Raw genomic sequence first — 20,949 nt, forward strand, 5'->3', positions numbered from 1 at the left:
TGTTTGGTGGTGCTCACTCCTGCTGCCGACAGGCAGTGCCGGTCTCCAGCCTTGTGTGTGTTGGGGGGACCCACATCCCATTCCCGGGAGTCCACAGCGCGTGTTTCTGCAGAACTGACCGAGAGCTTTCCAGGACATTCTGTATCCTGTTGGTCCAGCCCGCCCCCTGCTCTCCGACCTTTTCTTCTTCCCCACACCCCTTTTCCTTTGCTCTGCTGCTGCTGTTGGGGTGTCTGGCCTCCACCCATCCACACAGTTGTGTTGCTCTCTGGGGTGGCCTCTTCGGTTGCGATGCTCTCATTCTCGCCCACAGTGCTCCCCAGGCACCACCGGGCAGAGCCGCTGGCCTGAGTGGCAGAGCTCCCAGGATCATGCTTAGTGCATATGGGCATCCCCGGGGATGGAACTCCTAATCTCACACTTAGAAGGCAGGTGCTTTAGCCACGGAGCCATCTCCTGGGCCCCTGGACCTGGTTTTCAAGTATTGCCGGAGATGGGTCTCCCGTGGCTGTGCTGGGGTCCGAGGCAGCAGGGCTTCCATTTCTGTGTCTCATTGTATACCTATTTGGGAGGCTCTATGGAGCAAACACACGGCTCACGCTTGCAAGGCCAGCACGGAGAGCCACCTAGCCCTTTCCCAGCGGGAAACTTGCTTCCATTTCCTGCACCCCGCTTGGGTGAGTCCACCTTGGGTTTCTTTTCACATTGCTTTCTAACCATTATTAGGGTTTTCCTCTGACAGTCTTTCCCAGAGTGAGTGACGGGCCTCCTAGGAGGTACTGGGACAGCAGTGACCACAGGTGCAATTCCCTTTCAGTGTGTTGCCTTCTGATTTCCCGGGGAAGTTGTGATGTGATTCTCTCCACTCGCCCCTCTTTTTTTTTTCTTTCAAACTTATAGGCCAAATAAGTTTGGAACCTCTGCTCTAATAATAGCATGGTGCCTAACTTCTTAAACTACGGGTCATAACCTCACATAAATTTATGTAACTGAGTATATGCGGGGGAGGAGAGAGAGGTGGGTCTCGAAAAATTTGGCAACAATCTGAAAATGAATTAAAAATTAACCTCTTAGTGAGTCTGAGGTGTAACGTGATCACAAAGGGGAAAATCCTGCAGATTTTCACAGCTGTCCGACAGTCTGTTTCACGTGGGCTTACTGCTGAAAGAGTTTGTGTTTCTGCAGTCTATTTGGTACCAGTGGTGCATGTCTGTTTTTTCTAGACTCTTCTATTACTGCGAACATCCTGCTCACCCCCCAGTTTAAAGTACAATCTTGTAGCTGTGTCTCATTTATTTGTTTGGACATTTGAGTGTAATATTCTTGTATCTCCGAAGTGTAAGGATCATATGTCACACATAAATGAACTTTCCCCAGCACCTTGTTTCTGCGTATCATAATTAATGAACGGATATCATTTGCATTCATGCATGAATGAAAAGGTTCATGTTTTATATTCACAGTCGAGAGCAGTTTGGGAAACCATTTTCCTACCAAGAGATATTTGGATATTTGTAATATTTGGGGGTCATACAGTACAGAAAATTGGTCCTAGGCAGCCAGGGAGAAGCATACATACTTATCAGTGGCCAAGCCCTAAGATTTCCAACTGGAGCTGGACCTTTCCCATATCTGGGCTAAATTTTGCATCTTCTTACTAATTTTCCTCTCTGGGAAACCTGTCTAGCCATTTGGTCAGTCAGCCTGCAACCCAACATCTACCTTGAAATAGTTCATGGTCTGCTCTTGGGGCCAGACAGGTAGTATTTGGTTAAGCCACTTGCCTTGTCCAACATTAACCCTGCTTTGATCCTGCCACCAATCATGTCCCCTCGGCACAGAGCCAGGAGTAAGTAAGCCCCGAGAACTCGGTGTTCACACCACCCTCTCCCACAAAGAAATATAATTCTGAGATGGTGTCATATCTGCTCAGTGTTTGAAATTGACAGTTCTTTTGGTGAAGATTTTCATACAGGCCAATACCTTGGAGATCACTAATCAACAGAACTGTAAGAAAAAACTAGGCTGTATCATGGTTGTGTACAATTTAACAAACGGGATAGAACTATAATTTTTTTTTCATTTGTTTTTCATTGTGAGATTTTGTTGCTGTTGTTGTTGGTTCGAAGCTGGTTGTCCTCAGACCATTGCTAGTGGTCCATATTCAGAATGGAAACTCGGTCTAGTTGTACATTTAACCCCGAGAAGCCACAGCATCCACCAAGCCCTGGTTTGCATACCAAGGATGGCCTTAAGGATTAATGAAAAGTTTTTTTAGATGAACTCAAGACTCTCTTCTTCCTCACCATAAATAGCAGGGCTGCTTTGTCCTATTTTTACTGTAGGGTGCACAGAAAATGGAAAGGAATATTGTAGAAACGGCTTTATTTTACCAAGTGGAAAGATCATACTCAACGCAATTCTTGTGTTTCTCGGCAGGCTCTTCACAACCGTCTGTGAGTCCACAAGAACCATCTCCTCCATCCATCCATCCAGCAGAATCAGACTTAATAGTTGATGTTGGTGACGAGATTCGACTGCTCTGCACCGATCCTGAATTTGTCAAGTGGACTTTTGCATCCCTGGATGTACTGAATGAGAATCATCACCATGAATGGCTCATAGACAGCGCCGAGGCCCCCAACACGGGCAATTACACGTGCATCAATAAAGCTGGCCTCAGCAGCTCTATTTATGTGTTTGTGAAAGGTAAAGGCTTGATTTCCCTCCCCCCCCCTCCCCCAGTAATTATGCTTTCTAGCAGTGTCTTACACGCTTCTTCTGACCTGGCCCCCTTCTGACCTTATTTCCTTCCTGTGGCCGGCCATCCCCCCATCCTTGTGCCCCCCAATCCTGCCTGTTGTCCTCCAGTTGCTTGTATCTCCCTCCCCCATTATTGCTGCAGGTTTTGCCAGTAAACTTTTCAGAATAGTCTAGTGCCCCAATCTTAGGGATTCCAATTTTGAGAAATACTGCTTTTGCGGATCATTTTTTTAAATTTAATTTGATATTTTAGAACTTTTTTTATTGAATCATTGTGAGATACACAGTTACAAAGTATTTCAGAATTGGGTTCCAACACCCTTCCTCCACCAGTGTACATTTCCCACTTCCAGTGTCCCGTTTTTTTTCTATTTTCCCCTCATTTTTCTTCTCTCTCTCTCTCCTCTCTCTCTCTCTCTCTCTCTCTCTCTCTCTCTCTCTCTCTCTCTCTCTCTCTTTCCTTTTGGGCATTATGGCTTGCAACATAGGTACTGAAAGGCTATCATGTTTATCCCTTTACCTACTTTTAGCACTCCGTTCCTTTGTCCAGAATGATCATTTCCAGCTATTATTGTTATAGTGGTCCCTTCTCTGTTCTAACAGTTTGAGGATCATTCTTAATTACGGGTGATATATAGAGCCGTGATCTTTCGCCTTTTCACACTGTCCTGCATACCAGATCCAAATCTGGCAGTTTATAACCAAGGTGGTTTTCAGCTTTTCTACACCGATGGTTTTGGCACTGGCCCGGCATTTGACGAACACAAATAGAGATGACGGAGCCATAGATAAAACAGAACCAGCTGGGTTTAGAAAGCCTAGACGTTTTGTTTGTTTGTGTGTCAGTCTTCCCCATCTCTTGATGAATTGTAGCTTTAACACCAACTGAAGGTTGTCAGGCTGTGCCCCGCTACCTAATGAGATTACAATACGTAGGTCCATTTGTCTGGAGGCTTGTGGTCAACCCTGAGACTTAATTAGGCCCTTTGGGAAATCTCCTTTTTAATACCTTGAGATCCCAGACACCCCCATCTAGTAAAGACACTTCAGGGAACAAAGGGCCTCTACAGGCCCCCACAGACTGACACTTCAAAAGAATTGACCCACTTTCAGGGAGTAAATCCCAAAAAATGTTTTCAGTGAGCTAATTGTCCCTTACTCCTCTTTGGTCCTTAATAAATGTTAGTTGGGCCATTGTAAAACATTGCGATGGCTTAGAAACAAGATAAAAATGGTAGCTGGAGTCTGACACCATGTTCTCTGGGACGAATCCAGTGATTCAGCTGTTTTTGTGCAGTGAATACCATGCCAAGAGGAGGTTTGCTGGGGAGGGGTGAGGGAGGAGTGTCTTTTTGCTTAGGGGAGAGAAAGAAGTCCCCAAATTTCGGCATCTAAAACTTAGATTATAACCTGGCTTGTAGCTTCTGTTGTTCGTCCTGGATTGGTGCCTGGATGGCGCTATCACTGAAACAGGCGGAGTAAGAGCCTCACCCAGAGTTCTGGGAGAAGGGACAGGAATACATTTATTCCCAATTGCAGAGCTGACCCGTCACCCCCGGAGTCTCTGTCTCCTGCTTTGCTTGCCTTCTGTGACTGTTAGGGAGACAGAATGGCCAGAGTTTAGCTCTGTTGGGGTAAATAAAGTTGGCTCATGTGTTCCATTTAAAGAAGGTGGCTGTGACATTGTCTATGCCCCAGAGTCCATCTGCTGTCCCTTTTGAGGTTGAGTCCAGAGAAGAAGTCTACACTGATAGGCCACACAGCTTGGCCTCTGGCTCCGTCTCTGTCAGTGTGCCACTCTGTATGCTGTTCTTGACATTCAGTAAGAAATGACTGTTGTGACTGGAGTGATAGGACAGAGGTTAGGGCGTTTACCTTGCACATGACTGACCCAGATTTGATCCCCAGCCTCCCATCTGCACCACCCTCCCACCCCCTACCAGCCCCCCAACTAAGAGTTAGTCCTGGGTGCAGAGCCAGGAGTCAGCCCTGAGCATTGCTGGGTGTGGCCAGAATCAAATCAAATAAAAAGAAATGACTGTCATATCCAGATTGTGCTAAAAGCATCGTTCTGTGGATTAATAGAATGGAGAGACAACTGGGGAAAACAAATGGGGAAAAACTGCTGAAGTCGCCAAATCAGTGTCATAAAATCCATGGATTTCCTTTACAGGGGAAGTCTTTGTCAGTAACTTAGAATTAAATTATCACCTATTTAAGATGATTGGATACTTAACCTACATTATAGCCTTCAGGAAATGGAGAGAATCGCAGTAGCAAAATTCAAAGGACAGGGAAAAAAAAAAAGTAGATGGAAGAACCAAGCCATGGTAGTCAATCTCCATGAGGTAAATTCATTTGCGGAGTAAATGCACAGACTGAGAGGTGCACAATTCATTCTGATAAATTTTTTTCAAAATAGGTCAAACTTAAATGATGGATGGCATGTTTCAGTCATGTCAAAATTCATGTTATGTGGAGCATCTGATTCCAGGTGGAAAGGACTATTTGGAAACAGATTTTAGGGGGATGTATGAGGCAGACAGGGGTCGGGGTCTCGGGTGCATTGTGCTGTGTGTGTCTATATCCAAACCACAGGGCAAACAACACTGCAAGTTTGAGATAGAAACTATGACAACCCAGCTTAATAGTGTGCCAATCAGAGAGGCAGGCTGGGAGGCTGGGAAGGAACCTGGGGACACGGTTGGAGGGAAGGTGACACTGGTGGTGGAATTTGGTGCTGGGACATTGTGTGCCTGAAACTTAACTATAAATAGCACTGTAGCACTGTCGTCCTGTTGTTTATCAATTTGCTTCAGTGAGCACCAGTAACGTCTCCACTGTGAGATTTGTTGTTACTGTTTTTGGCATACCGAATACGCCATAGGTAGCTTGCCAGGCTCTGCCGTGTGGGTGGGATACTCTCGGTAGCTTGCCGGGTTCTCTGAGAGGGACGGAGGAATTGAACCCAGGTCAGCCACATGCAAGGCAAATGCCCTACCTGCTGTGCTATCGCTCCAGTCCTATAAATAACTTTGCAAATTGTAGGCCCTTAATAAGAATGAAAATAGCAGTTAGCTGGAACTATAGCACAGCAGATAAGATGTTTGCCTTGCTTGCGACCAACCTGGGCTCTATCCTTGGCATCCTATATGATTCCCCTGAGCCTGCCAGGAGTGTTCCCTGAGTGCAGAGCCAAGAGTTAGCCCTGAGCACCGCCGAGTGTGGCCCCAACGCAAACAAAAACTTAAATGTAAGTTGTTAGCTCAACCATATAGCATCTAGTCTCTGTAGACTTGAGGTTGCTCTTTGCTTACATGGCAGCCTAATTGGTCTGACGCTCTGTGGTCCATGTCTAAAGTCTTACTTTAAAATGATTGGTAGCACCCTTTTCTCTTAAAGGGGTTTAGATAGCTGTGAAGTTTCCACAGGCCTGCTGACACTCCTGAGACCCCATGTGCATTTGAACTTAGTCCATTTCCAGGATTGCACATGTCATTCAAGGAATATAAAGAATAGGATCAGGCCCACATATCATTTGCACTGGGTTTTCTGTGGAGGGGGGTTTTTAGATTATTTTTAGAAGCTACATATGGATTGGGCACAGGGGCAGGGAGGGGCTTTGAACAGGGGGTCTGTGCCCAAGGGCTAGAGGAGGGACCTCTGAGATCTAGATTCTCTAGGTTCGTGTAGTTCAGTAACAGTGGGTATTCGTTTAAGCTCTTAAGCCAATGTTTTCTAGGCTTTTGGAAAAGGATGCGCATTGACATGAAGACAAGTCTGATGATTTAAAATCAGGAAGTTTCGAGAAATAGGCATGGTATTTGTCTATTGCACTGGAGAGCAGCCCACTAGATTAAAAGGGTGTCACTGGCTGTGCGTCACATCCCTCTGACAATAATAGGCATGATCAGACTGACGTGTTCATGAGCAGCACTCTTTGAAGCATGGTTGAGAAAGAGTAGCTGTTACTTCCAGAGTTTTAAGAGCTCACCTTATGGTACAGTAGAAATGGCCCTGGGGTTGGGGTTCTGTGCCCACTGCCCCAAATTTGGGACTCTCTTGCTTTGGGCAAGACTCCACTTGTGTGTGAGACTTCCTTGACTTCTTCTCTGAGGCTGACCGATTGGGATGGTGCCCTTCCTATAGGATGTTTTGAGGATTAGATGAGAGAAAGTGCAGTCAGAGGAGTGGGGGAGGGAGAGAGAAAGAGAAGAGAGAGAACCATAAGCTAAGGCTCTGTCCTTGCAGGTGGCCAACTAAAGTTCCCTCCTGGCCACTGTGTCCAGTCCCTGTAGCCCCACCAGAGTGATCCCCGAGCACAGCCACATGTGGCCCAGAACAATACAGTAAACGGAGACAAAGTGGGTGACCGCCCTGCAGAGTGCCTGTCACAAGGGAAATGCGGATGGACTGTGAACTCTGCTGAATTGTATCTAATCCTTCTACTTTGGTTGTTTGCAAAGGAAAGGCCAGCAGGTAGCCGAGACCCCTGGGCCTGTTCAGTAGAAGATGCAGCATGTTTTAGGAATCTTTCGGGTCAGTACCTTGCCATGGGGACAACCTTTTTTCTTTTAATCCCTTCTAGATCCTGACAAGCTTTTCATCAAGTCTGACCGTCCATTGTTTGGCAAAGAAGATGAGGACACGCTGGTCCCTTGTCTGCTGACCAACCCAGCGGTGACTGGCTTCTCGCTCAGAGGCTGCTCGGGGCAGCCGCTTCCTGAGGACTTGACGTTTGTGGCCAACCCCAAGGCGGGCATCACCATTCACAACGTGAAGCGGGAGTACGATAGGCTCTGCCTGCACTGCGCTGCCGTCCAGGAGGGCGCACGGGTGCTCTCCCCAAAGTTCACCCTGAAAGTGAGGGCAGGTATGGCTCTTCCCCAGGCCTGGGTGGGGACACACACACCAGCCATCCGCCTCTTCTCACGGGTCCTTTGTCTCACTTTGTCTCATCCCTCTGACAGCTGACAGTTCATCCATTTCTTGAGCTTCAAATTCATGTCAGAGATGCTGGGGTCCTGGCTTCCTCAGACCCCACTCTCTGGGGACTCCTCCATGACTGCCTATAGCCTGTCTGTCATGGGTTCCCATGGAGACCACCGGGGGGGTTGGTCCTTTTAAGCCTCATGACTTTACCAAAGCACTTCATGCTTGCACAAAGGGGCGCCCGGAATGCGGCATGGGACCCCAACTGTGGTCGTGTGGTAGCCTGGCCTGGGTGAGATCCTGGGGTCCATCCCTGACACTCTAAAACAACTCAAACTGCCCTCCTCCCCCCTCCAAAAAAAAAACCAAAGCCATTTTATTGCACAAAGTGGTCCTTCCGAGAGAAACTGGGAAGGCCAGCAGTCTCTGATTCACATCTGGATTATTCATTCCTTGAGATCCTTATACATCAGCTTTCTTTTCAGCTATTTCATTATAATGAGTTCTCAGAACTTCCTATTCTGAGGAGGAGGGTCCTGACTACTCTGGGGATCCTGCAGTTCTGGGGGTGTTCTCTAGAGCGGGAAGAGATCTAGAGAACTCTAGATTCTCTCGGTTTGTGTAGTTCAGTAACAGTGGGCGTCCATTTAGCTGTTAGCCAATGTTTTCTAGGCTTTTGGAAAAGGATGCTCATTGAAATGAAGTCTGATGATTTAAAATCAGGGATTTTCAAGAAATAAGCAGGGTATTTGTAGATTGCACCGGAGAGCAGCCCACGAAGTTAAAAGGGTATCCCTGGCTCTGGGTCATATCCCCATGAATCCTGGAAGGTTCCACTCTGCCCTCTCAAGATACTTACCTGTTTCAGAATAGCATTGTCCTCTCAGAGAAGGCATTCCTCACCTACCCCTTCAGCAGTGCTTCAAGTAAATTCAATGGATTTACTTAAAAGAAGGAAGCTGATTAGATTGTTGGTATCGTTGGTGGTGCAAACAATGCCGAATTGTTAGTACCATACTTGGTATTTTATTTAAAGGACACCAAGGGGCCGGAGCGATAGCACAGCGGGTAGGGCGTTTGCCTTGCAAGCGGCCGACCCGGGTTCAATCCCCGGCATCCCATATGGTCCCCCAAGCACCGCCAGGAGTAATTCCTGAGTGCAAAGCCAGGAGTAACCCCTGAGCATCGCTGGGTGTGACCCAAAAAGCAAAAAAAAAGGACACCAAAATAAGCTGTGCAGGTATGAGGTATAACGGTAAATTTCAAGCTTCAGATTCTACTAAAGCAAATTGTCTGAAAGCCAAATTTCATTTTTCTAGCCATCAAAGCTGTGCCCATTGTGACTGTCTCCAAACCAAGCCAACTTCTTCGGGAAGGGGAAGAATTCACAGTGACTTGCTCGATACAGGATGTGTCTAGTTTCGTGGAATCAATGTGGATAAAGAACAGTCAGGTGAGGGGACTCTTGTCTTCATTCACCGAGAGTGTTGCTGTCCATGGGAGTGGGTCACGAGAAGGTTTTCCGTAGCTTCTGTTGAGTGCGCTGGGGCTGTCGTGGCTGCCGTGCCTCTCCCAGGGAGTGTGCTGGGTACTTCATTTTCCTTTCAGCACACCTTCTGTGGATCACGTCTATGTGTATTTTCACTATGAATACCAAATGGCATTTTGTCAGTTACTTGAATCACAACCCTTCAAACTCATCTTACCTCATGCTATTTCTTTGAATGCCTAAATAGGGAAGTTAAGAAAAATGAGTGCTTAACTATATTCTTCCATTTTACAAGTGACCAGCATCTTTAGAACACATTATTCAAAAAAATTGGCAAGAGTTGCCCTTTCCTTCCATATATATATATATATATATATATATATATATATATACACACATATATATACATACACACACATATATATGTATAACTTGAACATCTGTATAACTTGAAAATTAGTCTTTTTTTGAGATGTGTGTGTATATATATAATATATATATATATAATATATATACACACACACACAGAGATCTCAACTGTGTCCCTGGAAGTTCTTCCCCTCCCCCACAAAGTGACCTCTCCATTTGAGGAGCTGAGTTTCTGCTTGGATGGTCTGATTTCCTCCTGGGGCTGATTACCTGGGATCAAGTTACTAATGGTTTTCTATTTGTTTTAGGCCCTATTAATAAAATGGTTATCTTCCATCTGAAACATTTGCACATGGTTAGGTTTTCATTCACTTAACAAATGCCTATTGAATGGCTACTTTCTGTCAGATACCAGATTCATCATATTTTAAAATGAAAATAAATTTTAGCCACTTACATTTGAAGGGAATGTTCCTTCTCAATATTAACCACTATGTCTTGGAAATGTCTTATTTTTTGAATAATTTGCATTGAGACTTCCATTGATTTGAGATTTCAGTCAACATTGTTTAGGCTTGGCTAGCTAAGCTTGCTATCATAATGGTTTTTCTCAGTATGTTTTGTATTACATTGGGAAATAGAAACATAATTTCTTTCTCTTCCTCCTCCTCTTCCTCAGGTCTCATATATAGTCAACATTGGCAATTTCATGCCTGTTAAAGAATTCTTTGTTAAATAAGTAACCATGGCGATTAGCATAATACAAGAGCATTATAATGGTAGCTGTGTGGACTGGTGATGGATGATACCTTGCTAAATGAAACCAGCCATTGACTATGAGAACGGATTATACTATGGATTTGTTGTTAATGATTCAGATAAACAAGTCTTAAAACCATAATTTAATAAAAGCAATAGTTTATGGATGGATTCTTTACCCTACAGAACACAGTCCCATATTTATGGACTTTACATAATCCTTGATTTCAGATGAGAGAATAGTTCAGACTCTGTGTGTGTGTGTGTGTCTGTGTGTGTGTGAACATCTGTATAACTTGAAAATTAGTCTTTTTTTGAGATGAGAAATTAAATTGCCCCAGGCAGTTTTGTTCTGCACGGTTTTCCCAGGGGCCTTGCGTGCCATTCCCAATTAATCCACTGGCACTGGAGGATGAGCCTGCAGTGCTGGGGACCCAGGGGAAATCCTAGCATGCCCCTCTAAGGGTTAAGGAAAACCAAATCAGGTGCAAACAATATGTAATGTGTGACTTGCAGATGGGTTCTTGGCTCCCTGCCAAGGCGCATCCATGAATCTTTTATTGATATCCTTTGGCTTAATTTGAGATGGTTGGCACTATTAGCACTATCAAATTATTTAAAAAATCCATAGTATTTGATTCTGGCCATTTAGGATAACTGTAACTCATAATGACATTGAGGGTAAACTGAGAGGGTGTTTTTAGTTTTTTGCCTTTGTTGGATAACATAAGGGCGTCTTGGTCAGCTCTTCTAATGCTTCTCAACCCGTGTAGTTGTACTCGCTTTAACATGTGATCTTTGACGAAGTCCTAATTATGTCTTCGGACTGGGTTGTTAATATCACACTACCATGACCAAGCTCTTCCTTCCTGTGATGACATTCTCCATGTTCCAGTTTAGATCCCTCATGTAGAAGCTACTTAGGCTTTTGCGAGTAGCACTGTAGCACTGTCGTCCTGTTGTTCATAGATTTAGTACCAAAGAAAAATGCCCAAATCTAGAAGCATGATCCCTTGTGGGTCTTCCTTTGCAGAGGAGAAGTCTGTGATGTGAAGAACTGGGAAAAGCTCTATTAAAGGTTGTTCATGTTACTACTGCAGCTTATTCAATAAAGTCTATCTTATGCAGCTAAATGGCAGGTTGCTGCCAATTATCAGAAGAGTCTTCGAGGTGGGTAGTCCGGGTCCTAGTGCCTGTATTGTGTTGGCCCCCCGACCACCTGCTGGGTTAGCTCTGCAACAACAGATAATAGGGGGTAGCTTCAGATCTCTATTGTGTGTCAAACTGCAGAGGTCTTCAGAGAGCTTTGTTCCGTCACTCCATTTTAGAAGCAGACCAGTGGGGTCCTTAACTTGCCTGAGATTTCTGCTAGTTAACAACAAAAACAACTTTCTCTTATTTTGAAGCATTCCACTTTGGCAGTCAGCTTTTATGTGCACTTATTTTAATGTAAAAAAAAAATTCCCAAAATGGAATATGAGATAAAAATAGTTTACCATCCCATGGTTCTCTGTAGTCTTACTAGCAGTAAGAATATAATGCAAACCTCCTATGTCATTAAGCATTTCCTAGTAGGCACAGGACAGAGGATTGAAAATGTAAAATTGATTTTAATAATGTGTCTTCTTTGGCCTAATATATTGAAAATATTTTATAATGCCCTCTTGGCAGAGCCTGACAAGCTACCCGTGCGTATTGGATATGCCAAAAACAGTAACAATAAGTCTCTCAATGAGAGACGTTACTGGTGCCCGCTTGAACAAATCGATGAGCAACGGGATGACAGTGACAGTAATCAGCATAACTTAATGGGATATTTTGTTTTCTTTTTTCGTATTGTGACTTCAAACTCTAGCACATAATTTAGTTCCAGCACTGAATTTGGATTACTGATTTTCAGGTGCTCAGTAGCAACATGTGACCAGTTCGTATACCTGCATCTTAAAAAAAAATCATTATCCGGGGCTGGAGCAATAGCACAGCGGGTAGGGTGTTTGCCTTGCACGCAGCCAACCTGGGTTTGAATCCCAGCATTCCATATGGTCCTCCAAGCACCACCAGGAGTAATTCCTGAGTGCATGAGCCAGGAGTAACCCCTGTGCATCGCCGGGTGGGACCCAAAAACAAAAGAAAAATCCTTATCACATGGTTTATAGTTTTAATGTACACCTAAGCTTTTTACATAATAGAAACATTTTTTTCTTATTTTAGCATAGTCACAGATTTGATACCTGATTATATATATACCTGAGTTTTCATGGCATGAACATTTTGGAGTTTTTGCTTTTATTACTTCCTAGGGTAGAAAGGTACTGCCAAATTGCTTTCTAGAATAACTGTTCTGATTTGCTGCATTGTCAGAATCTTCTAGTGCTATAGAGGTTCACCCATAGTCTGCCTGACAAATCACTGGATCTCATTCTATATCAATATCAGCTCCTATTTACTTTCTTTCTGGGGGGGAATGTGTGCATCTACAGAAAAATACAAAAAATTGAAAGATGCAGAAAACAATATACTATTCCCTTTAATCATTTCATAGGGCAGCAGTATTACGGGTCCCCCCCTCAGCCCCTCCGCCACCTGCCACCCCTCCCCCCACACCCAGCCTATGAAGAAATCTTTTCATATCTTATCTACAAATAAATACTAAGTAAGATAAGGGAAAATTTATGCCTTTTCTATTCAACCAATGCTTGAGTAATTTGGGCCTTGATCTTACGTCTCATGTATCTTGGAACTGCTGTGATAGTTGGCAAAATTTTGAGAGTAACCATAGGATGTCCAAATTAGTTATTGACCGTATAACTATTTTTAAACTGAAAATGGCATAGTTGTTAATAAGATAGAACAAGATTGTTATTTAACAATGTGTTTTCTTTTCACTCACTGGCATATAAAATACAAATGAATTATAGGAAATACTGGTGAGACACAAGTATGTTGACTCATAAGATATCTAATTTGTGATATTACATAACTTTAAAACTCATAATGAAAAATGTAGCACTGTGGAGTTCAGAAGGGACTATGACTGCTGTGGTTATTATTAAGAAATGAAATTATATATTTTTCCAATCATATTAATGACTATCTTTCAATATAACCCTATAATATGAACTGTTCCAATGACAGACTTGTCATGATGCTTTATTCTTATTTAAGTGTATAATAAATGCTAATATGAAGTTAATTGCTGCTATTTTTAGTTTATCCAGGAAAGATCATGAATATAAATTTTATGGTAATCTTTGATTTTCTTTTTTAACCCCGTCCCCTTCTGAAACAGCAGACGAAAGCACAGGTACAGAGTAATAGCTGGCACCAGGATAACTTCAAATTTGTACGTCAGGAAAAGTTGATTATCAGCTCAGCAAGAGTTAATGATTCTGGAGTGTTCATGTGTTATGCCAATAATACTTTTGGATCTGCAAATGTCACAACAACCTTGGAAGTCGTAGGTAAATATCTCTATTGGAATGTATAAATTACTGGCAGTTGTGAAAGAAGAAATTACTAGATAGTTTCCTTTTTATGTAAATGGAATGTTGAACAGATTCTTAGAAATTTTATTATCACTGAATGAACGAGTGGCTGGCTGGCTGGAAATGTCCTTGTAGCCTCTTCCAGCGAGGTGACAAAAGTCAAATTTATCAACTAGAAGGAGGGAAGTGGAGGCTGTAATTGGCATTGTTGAAACTTGTCGTTTTTTGTGCAACCCTCCCCTCCACCCAAACAAATAAAGCATACATTGTTGGGCTTTTTTTTAAAAAGTCTGAGTCCTCTCTGAATAACTTGAATTTGGAGATGGATGTAAGGAGAATTCTGTGAATGTTGCGTAAGATATTGCCGGGGGTCGCTGAGAACTGAGGCTGGGATGGGGTGAGACGGGCTTAGGGGTAGGCGGGGAGAAAGAATCCAGGAACCCTGGTGGAGGGATATTTGCAGTCTGGAGTGGGTGTGGTGTGGTAGTTTTTTAAGCAGAGAGCAATGATATTAATACTCTTATAAACCATGATAGCTCAATTAAAAGCCACAAATGTTCTGAGACTTATTTCTCTGACTCTTGGCAGGGTTCCTCAGCCATTTAGCTTATTGTTTTACCTGTTGTGGGTTCTTGGGCATTAGAGGCAGGAAAGGCTGAATTGCTGAATTGCACAGCTCCCTGAGACCCCCTTCCTGCTCCATCTCAGACTCTTTCTCTTTCCTTTCCATGCTGATGACTGCATGTACCACTGGTGGCTCACACTTGAACGTGTCTTAACACAAAGTATGGCACCATGTTATTTGAAATTTGTTAACTTTACAGAGTAGCAAGTGGAACCTGGCAACCTGGGCCCCTAACCCCATCATACCTAGACAATTAGTTTCCCCTTTCTTCCCTATGCCACATAGCTACCTCAGTACTGCAAGTACCTCCTTTCCAAGGACTTGTATTTAAAGAGAACAGAGTACAGTAAAATATGCTGTGTTTAGATTCACTGAGAATAATTTTAAAGTACTTCATACTTTTTTTTTTTTTGGTCACACCCTGCGATGCACAGGGGTTATTCCTGGCTCTGCACTCAGGAATTACTCCTGGTGGTGCTCAGGGGACCATCAGGGGACCAGATGGGATGCTGGGATTCGAACCCGGGTTGGCCATGTGCAAGGCAAATGCCCTACCCACTGTGCTATCGCTCCAGCCCCTAAAGTACTTCATACTTTAAAAAAAAAAATTATTTGAGTATTATTTGAATTTAGCTTTTGTCCCTTTCAGGCAGCCTTTTATTTTTTTTGCTTTTTGAGTCACACCCAGCGATACTCCTGGCTTTGCACTCAGGAATTACTCCTGGCGGTGCTCGGGGGACCATATGGGATGCTGGGAATCGAACCTGGGTTGGCCGCGTGCAAGGCAAACACCCTACCCACTGTGCTACTGCTCCAGCTCCAGGCAGCCATATTCTTAGTGCATGATTTTTGCTTAAGCACTTGCATAATGATGAAATTTTTCATCATGTGCCATTATAAAATGTTGTGATATTGGTTTTTCTCCCCCCACCCATTTCTTCAATAATTGATGTAGCAGTGCTTGAGCCCTGTGATTTATCCCACCCTACTCTCATTGAATTTTGGTATCCCTGCCCAAGCTGTAATGGGAAATAATGTCACCAGACCCAACGTGGAGGAGATACTTTACTTGCAATTACAGTCAGGCCAGAGAAAGAACACTACTGTCCCTAAACATGATTGTGAGATTGTGAGCCATTTATTAATTGGAATGGGAGGCTATGCTTTTAAAATATTAAACTCCATAAGTGCTAATTTGCTAAGTTGATTAGGGAGCATGTTGATATATCAGCTTCAGCTCCAGAAAGCAATTAGTAAGGATGTTTTGAGCATATTGTTGTATGTAATCAGATTTTTTAAATGCATTCATCAATTTCCAAGAATATTACTGTATAACTGGAAAGACCTTCAGTGGTGAAACCCGAATCTGGTTTTGCGTTGTTTCAGTAGTGGGTTGGAGAGATCACAAACAGGAGATAAAGTGGATTTGAATATAGCCCAGATACTGGTGAAGGCTTTGGAGTGGTCCTGATCCGGTATTGAATTGGCACTCTTGTCTTTTAAATGCACCCCAGTTTAACTCTGCTGCATTTTTATCTTCTGAGAAACACATGTGATAACTTCCAGGGAGTTAGAAAGGAAAAAAGACAATTAATAGATAGTCTAAGCACTGCCTCACATCTTTTTTGCACTTGGTCAAACCACCAACTTGTTCATTATAATTCAGATAGAATTCTTTGGTTCCAATAATTTCTAAATTAAAGAATTTGGAGCTCTATCCCACCCTAAACTTACTTAAGGAAACTCCAAAGGAGCCTGAGATGAGTTGTATATACGTGTTGACTGCCAGAGACATAATTCAGTGTATTGTAAGCTATAGTGTCTCAGTGTTCTGTGTTATGTGATATCCTTGGATTTGTGTTCTTGAGAACTTGAAAGTTTCTTGCAGCATTCTGAGAAAACATGGATTCTCTCCAAAGTAGCCAGATTTTGCTTTAGGAAATGTGAGGACTACCATTTTCAACTCAGGTGATGATATCTGTCCCTGATTCTCATTTAATTTTCCACTCTTAACCTGAGTTCATACATAGAATAGTTGGATTTCATTTTTTTTTCTTCTGAATCTTTCAAAAACCAAAGTGGGTTCAAGAGTCTGGTAGGACAACTTCCCCTAGGACTTCAGTAATTTTAACCAAAGAGTGCCAAAGATAGTGAAATCCTTTTTTAAGTCTTGAAAAGTAAACAAGAGAATAAAATGAACTCTCTTATAATCTTACTTGATAGAAATATTGAGTTTTTATATTTTTGTGCAGCAGGGGTTTCAATTTTGTATGCTATGTACACTGAAACTCTGTGGGACCTCTGAGTTCTTCCATAGTAAGAGGAGATCAGCATTGGCTTCTCCGAGATCTGTGTTCAAATCTAGGACTTGCCATAGGGTAGCTAGCTATAGGTTTTCCAATATTTTATTTTATGTGTAAATTAGAAGTTATTAAGCTTTCTCTTTCAATATATTATAAGATTAAACATGTATTATACGTAAAATGTATTGTAAAATCCTTAGGGCAGTTTGGTGTACACAGTAAACATTCTATAAATGGTGACTATGAAAATTCATATTGGGAATGATTTTATTCTCTTCTATAGGGCTGGAGCAATAGCACAACGGTAGGGCATTTGCCTTGTATGCAGCCGACCCGGGTTTGATTCCTCCGCCCCTCTCAGAGAGCCCGGCAAGCTACTGAGAGTATCTCGCCCACACAGCAGAGCCTGGCAAGCTACCCGTGGCGTATTCAATATGCCCAAAACAGTAACAACAAGTCTCACAATGGAGATGTTACTGGTGCCCGCTCGAGCAAATCGATGAGCAACGGGATGACAGTGATACAGTGATAGGGGTCACTCTGAGTCACTCTGAGAGCAACTTCCAAGATAGCCTGAGTGATTGGGTGATACCCACTAGTGCTGGGGGTTGGGTGCATAGGGTGCCAGGGATCACACTCAAGGCCTTACACACACTAGGCATGTGCTTTATCGCTTGAGCTCTCTCTCCAGCCCTCACTCATGCTTCAGTTCTGTTTTATTGTATAACCAGTTTTTGCTTTGATTGAAGCAAAATAGTTTTTATTTCAGGGAATTTAATTAGGGAATTGTGAGAGGAGAGAAAGAGAAGAATATGTGTTCAGTAGAGAACACAGGCTGGGGTGGGGGGGGGAGCCAGTATAAACATTTCTTAAGATACTTTATCAAGTCTTTTCTTCATTTCCTCATTTTTAAATTACTGTAGTAATGTGAGTAGTACTTCCTTTCACAACTTCATGCCTCAATAAGGAGCATTCCCAAGGGCAAATTATGGGGATAAATTAAGACTGGAGAAATGAATTGGGGGGTTATCTTGGCGCACACCTGGGCCTGTGGTGTTGAGGGGCTACTTGCAGGGTTAATCCCTTGGTACTGGGGAGGGGAGGGCCTGGGCTCCCTGCATGCACAGCACGTGCTCCACCTCCAAAGCCACCTTTCTGGTCCCGAGGAATAGATCTTTATGGAAAAACGATCTATATTGATAAATGCTTTCTGAAAGAGTTGTGCCAATTCAGTCATTCATTATGCTTCTTCCACACTTCCGAACTGGTTCAAACTGGTTTTGTTATACTTTCTTAACAGCTTTATCAAGCTTTTGCTGTTTTTAATAAGTGATCAGTGATGCCTTATTTCAGTTACTAGTGTAAATATTTTTTTCCTTCTACATTTTCATGACTTTTTTTCCCTGTCCCCTTCATTAATTTTACATTTCTAAATTACATGCATTTTAAAATATTTATGTATTCAGATTTTTTTCTTTTTATCATTTGTTTCCGTTGCTTCAAAAGCCTAGAAAATTACTCCGCTATGGAACTTTGATAGAAATTGATTATGTTATTTAATTGAAAATATCTGGAGGGAGCCTTGGGCCTGGGAGATAACCGAATGGCGTGGGGCACCTACTTTGTATGCAGGACTCCTGGGTTTGATCCCTGGTATTGCATGATCCCTCTGAGCAATCAAGTTAGCAATAGCCACTGAGCATCACTGGGTATGACCCAAAATATGCCCCCTCCAAGGGGGCTGGTGTGATTAGGAAAATGCCATCTGTGGTTCAACTGTGGTGATGGAGTGAAGAGATCTAAGCTTACTCCTCTTTAAATGCTATCTGGTATTCAACATTTTGTTTTCTTTTGGCGTCACGCCCAACAGTGCTCAGGACTTACTCCTGGCTCAGTGCTCAGGGTTCACTCCTTGTGGTGCTTGGGGGATCATAGGCAAATGCCAGAGATTGAACCTGGGTTAGCCATATGCAAGGCGAGCATCTTACCTGATTACTACCTCTCCTCCGACGCATTTCAGCATTTTCATTAAACACTAGGATCCCTTTTCCTTTTTGATTTATGACACCTCTTTGCCACATACCCAATTATAGTGGATCTGGGTATAGGCTAAATTGAATTCAAGTGACTTCTTAAAGGGCCAGGAGATGGTACCAGGATTAGGGCTCATGCCATGAGTGTGATCCCCAGCAACAACACGCGGCCCCCTGAGGATAGCCGTGTGGGGCTGGGATTCCGACCACTGAGTCCAAGAGTCACCCTAGAGCTGTAGAGTGTGACTCAGGTGAACTGAGACCCCCATTCAGCAGGACCCACCTGATACATGATTCTGACCCTTTGCATTGGATGGTTGGGATGGCCCTCAGCCTCTTTCCTCTTCCCAGGGCTGCTTGGACACCCCCCCCCCCCACCCACTGTCATTTTACCCTAAGAGCCATTACGGCAAATCATTTTAAAAGACTTAGAAGATGGTGATGGGTTGTTTAGAGACCAGGATGGGCCAGGGGCATAGTACCTGCTTTTCATGTGGACGCCCAGGTTTGATTCCTGGCACCTCGTGGTTCCCCAAAGCCCCTCTCAGTAACATTGAACATGAAACCAGTAGTAGTCCCTGAGCACTCCCGGAAGTGGCCCTACAAGCAAACTAAAACCCCAAAAGAGGACAAAGTGAGGGGCCAGGGAGATGGCTGGAAGGACTCGAAGCGCCTGCTTTGTATGCCTTGGGTTCCATTTCACTCTATGAGAACAATTCCATGGGAGCAAGCTGTAATGAAAAATACTCATTCGTATTTGCCAATTAATCCTGCAAGTCAGTCAGATACCAAGTCCAAAGTTGAGGTTGTGTTCGTACCATTTGGGGATTGGAGGGGGCGTTGTGGGGTGCAGTCTGATCTTGTGGGTAACCATCCCTTTTTTTAAAATTCTGTCATTATTAGATAAAGGATTCATTAATATCTTCCCCATGGTGAACACCACGGTGTTTGTGAACAATGGTGAAAATATCGATCTGATTGTTGAATACGAATCCTACCCCAAACCCGAGAATCAGCAGTGGCTGTACATGAACAGTACCTTTGCCGACAAGTCGGATGACTACCCCAAGTCAGAGAATGACAGTAATATCCGGTAAGGAAGGGGGCAGCCGAGGGTAGGGAGGCCAGCATCCTGGACGGTGGACAAGGACCAGGGGCTGAGCAGGCCAGGGCTGGAGGGAAGGGCCACAAGGTGGCCTCTAGGCTCAGAAAAAAGCCACTGGCCGCTCCCTGTTCTCTTCCTCTCCCTCTCCCCTGCTCCCCTCTTTCTCTCCCTCTCCCCCTCTTCCCCTTTCCCCTTTTTCCTTTCTTGCCCCCTCCCCCTCTCCCTGTCTCCTTCTTCCTCTGTCTTCCCCTCCCTCTTCACGCAGTGACATGACTGGTCAGTACTGAGTTAAGTGAAGCCTCTTCCTGCCCCCAGCTGGCACCTGTCCCCGCTGCGTGCTGAGGTGGGCCGGCCTCCGTGACTGATGTGTTTGTCCTTTCTTTGTAGATACGTCAGTGAACTTCACCTAACCAGATTAAAAGCCACCGAAGGAGGCACGTACACGTTTCTCGCGTCCAATGCCGAAGTTGTTTCTTCCATGACATTTAACGTCTATGTGAACAGTGAGTGAAACAAATGACTCCTTATCGTTTCTGTTTCTGGTTTTGTTTTGTTTTGTCTCCCTATTTTCACTTTGCGACTCGTGTTGGTAACAGCTGCGGCCCCGTGCTCACTGTGTGCTATGTAAATAATGTTTCATGATAATTTTGACCTTAACAAAGACCCCATGGTCTGGTGGTTGGAAGAATGTCTGAAAGAAAGCCCAGGCCTTGACCTACATTGCGCCGACCACATGACCTTGCAGACACAGTCCCGCTTGTGGGTGCTGACACACACAGAGAAGCCATTGAAGTTTACCCACGGTTGGAGAGGGAACTCTATTATTATTGATCGCTGACCTGGGGAGTCGGAGCTGGCTTAGACCGTGACGCCGGAAAAATACGCTCAAGTGCCCTCATGTGATTGCCATGTGACGATGCTTGCTTTCTTGGGGCTGTGATACGGTTTGTGTGAGATGTATTGATCCAGAATTGATCCAGCTCCTCCTGCATGTACCTGTAGGTTCTGTAAGAGAAGGGAGTGGCGGGGAGCCTGGTGGTGCATGTGGGGGCCTGAGCCCCCCTGACTTCTGCCCAGCTGTGGGAC

At 43.9% G+C, this 20,949-nt stretch overlaps 1 protein-coding gene across 4 annotated transcripts in view; it reads left to right on the top strand.

Annotated features, from left to right (window-relative positions):
* KIT (KIT proto-oncogene, receptor tyrosine kinase) overlaps window positions 1–20,949 on the top strand; it is a 97,535-nt gene that overhangs the window by 41,578 nt on the left and 35,008 nt on the right. For all 4 annotated transcript variants that reach the window (XM_004607981.2, XM_004607980.2, XM_055140144.1 and 1 more), the window contains exons 2-7: window positions 2,440–2,709; window positions 7,352–7,636; window positions 9,015–9,148; window positions 13,602–13,773; window positions 19,662–19,851; window positions 20,251–20,366. In XM_004607981.2, coding sequence (XP_004608038.2) covers window positions 2,440–2,709; window positions 7,352–7,636; window positions 9,015–9,148; window positions 13,602–13,773; window positions 19,662–19,851; window positions 20,251–20,366 — 1,167 coding nt within the window. The remainder of the gene's footprint in view (window positions 1–2,439; window positions 2,710–7,351; window positions 7,637–9,014; window positions 9,149–13,601; window positions 13,774–19,661; window positions 19,852–20,250; window positions 20,367–20,949) is intronic.

This window comes from Sorex araneus, chromosome 5 (assembly GCF_027595985.1).
Source record: "Sorex araneus isolate mSorAra2 chromosome 5, mSorAra2.pri, whole genome shotgun sequence".
NCBI classification, from domain to species: domain Eukaryota; kingdom Metazoa; phylum Chordata; class Mammalia; order Eulipotyphla; family Soricidae; genus Sorex; species Sorex araneus.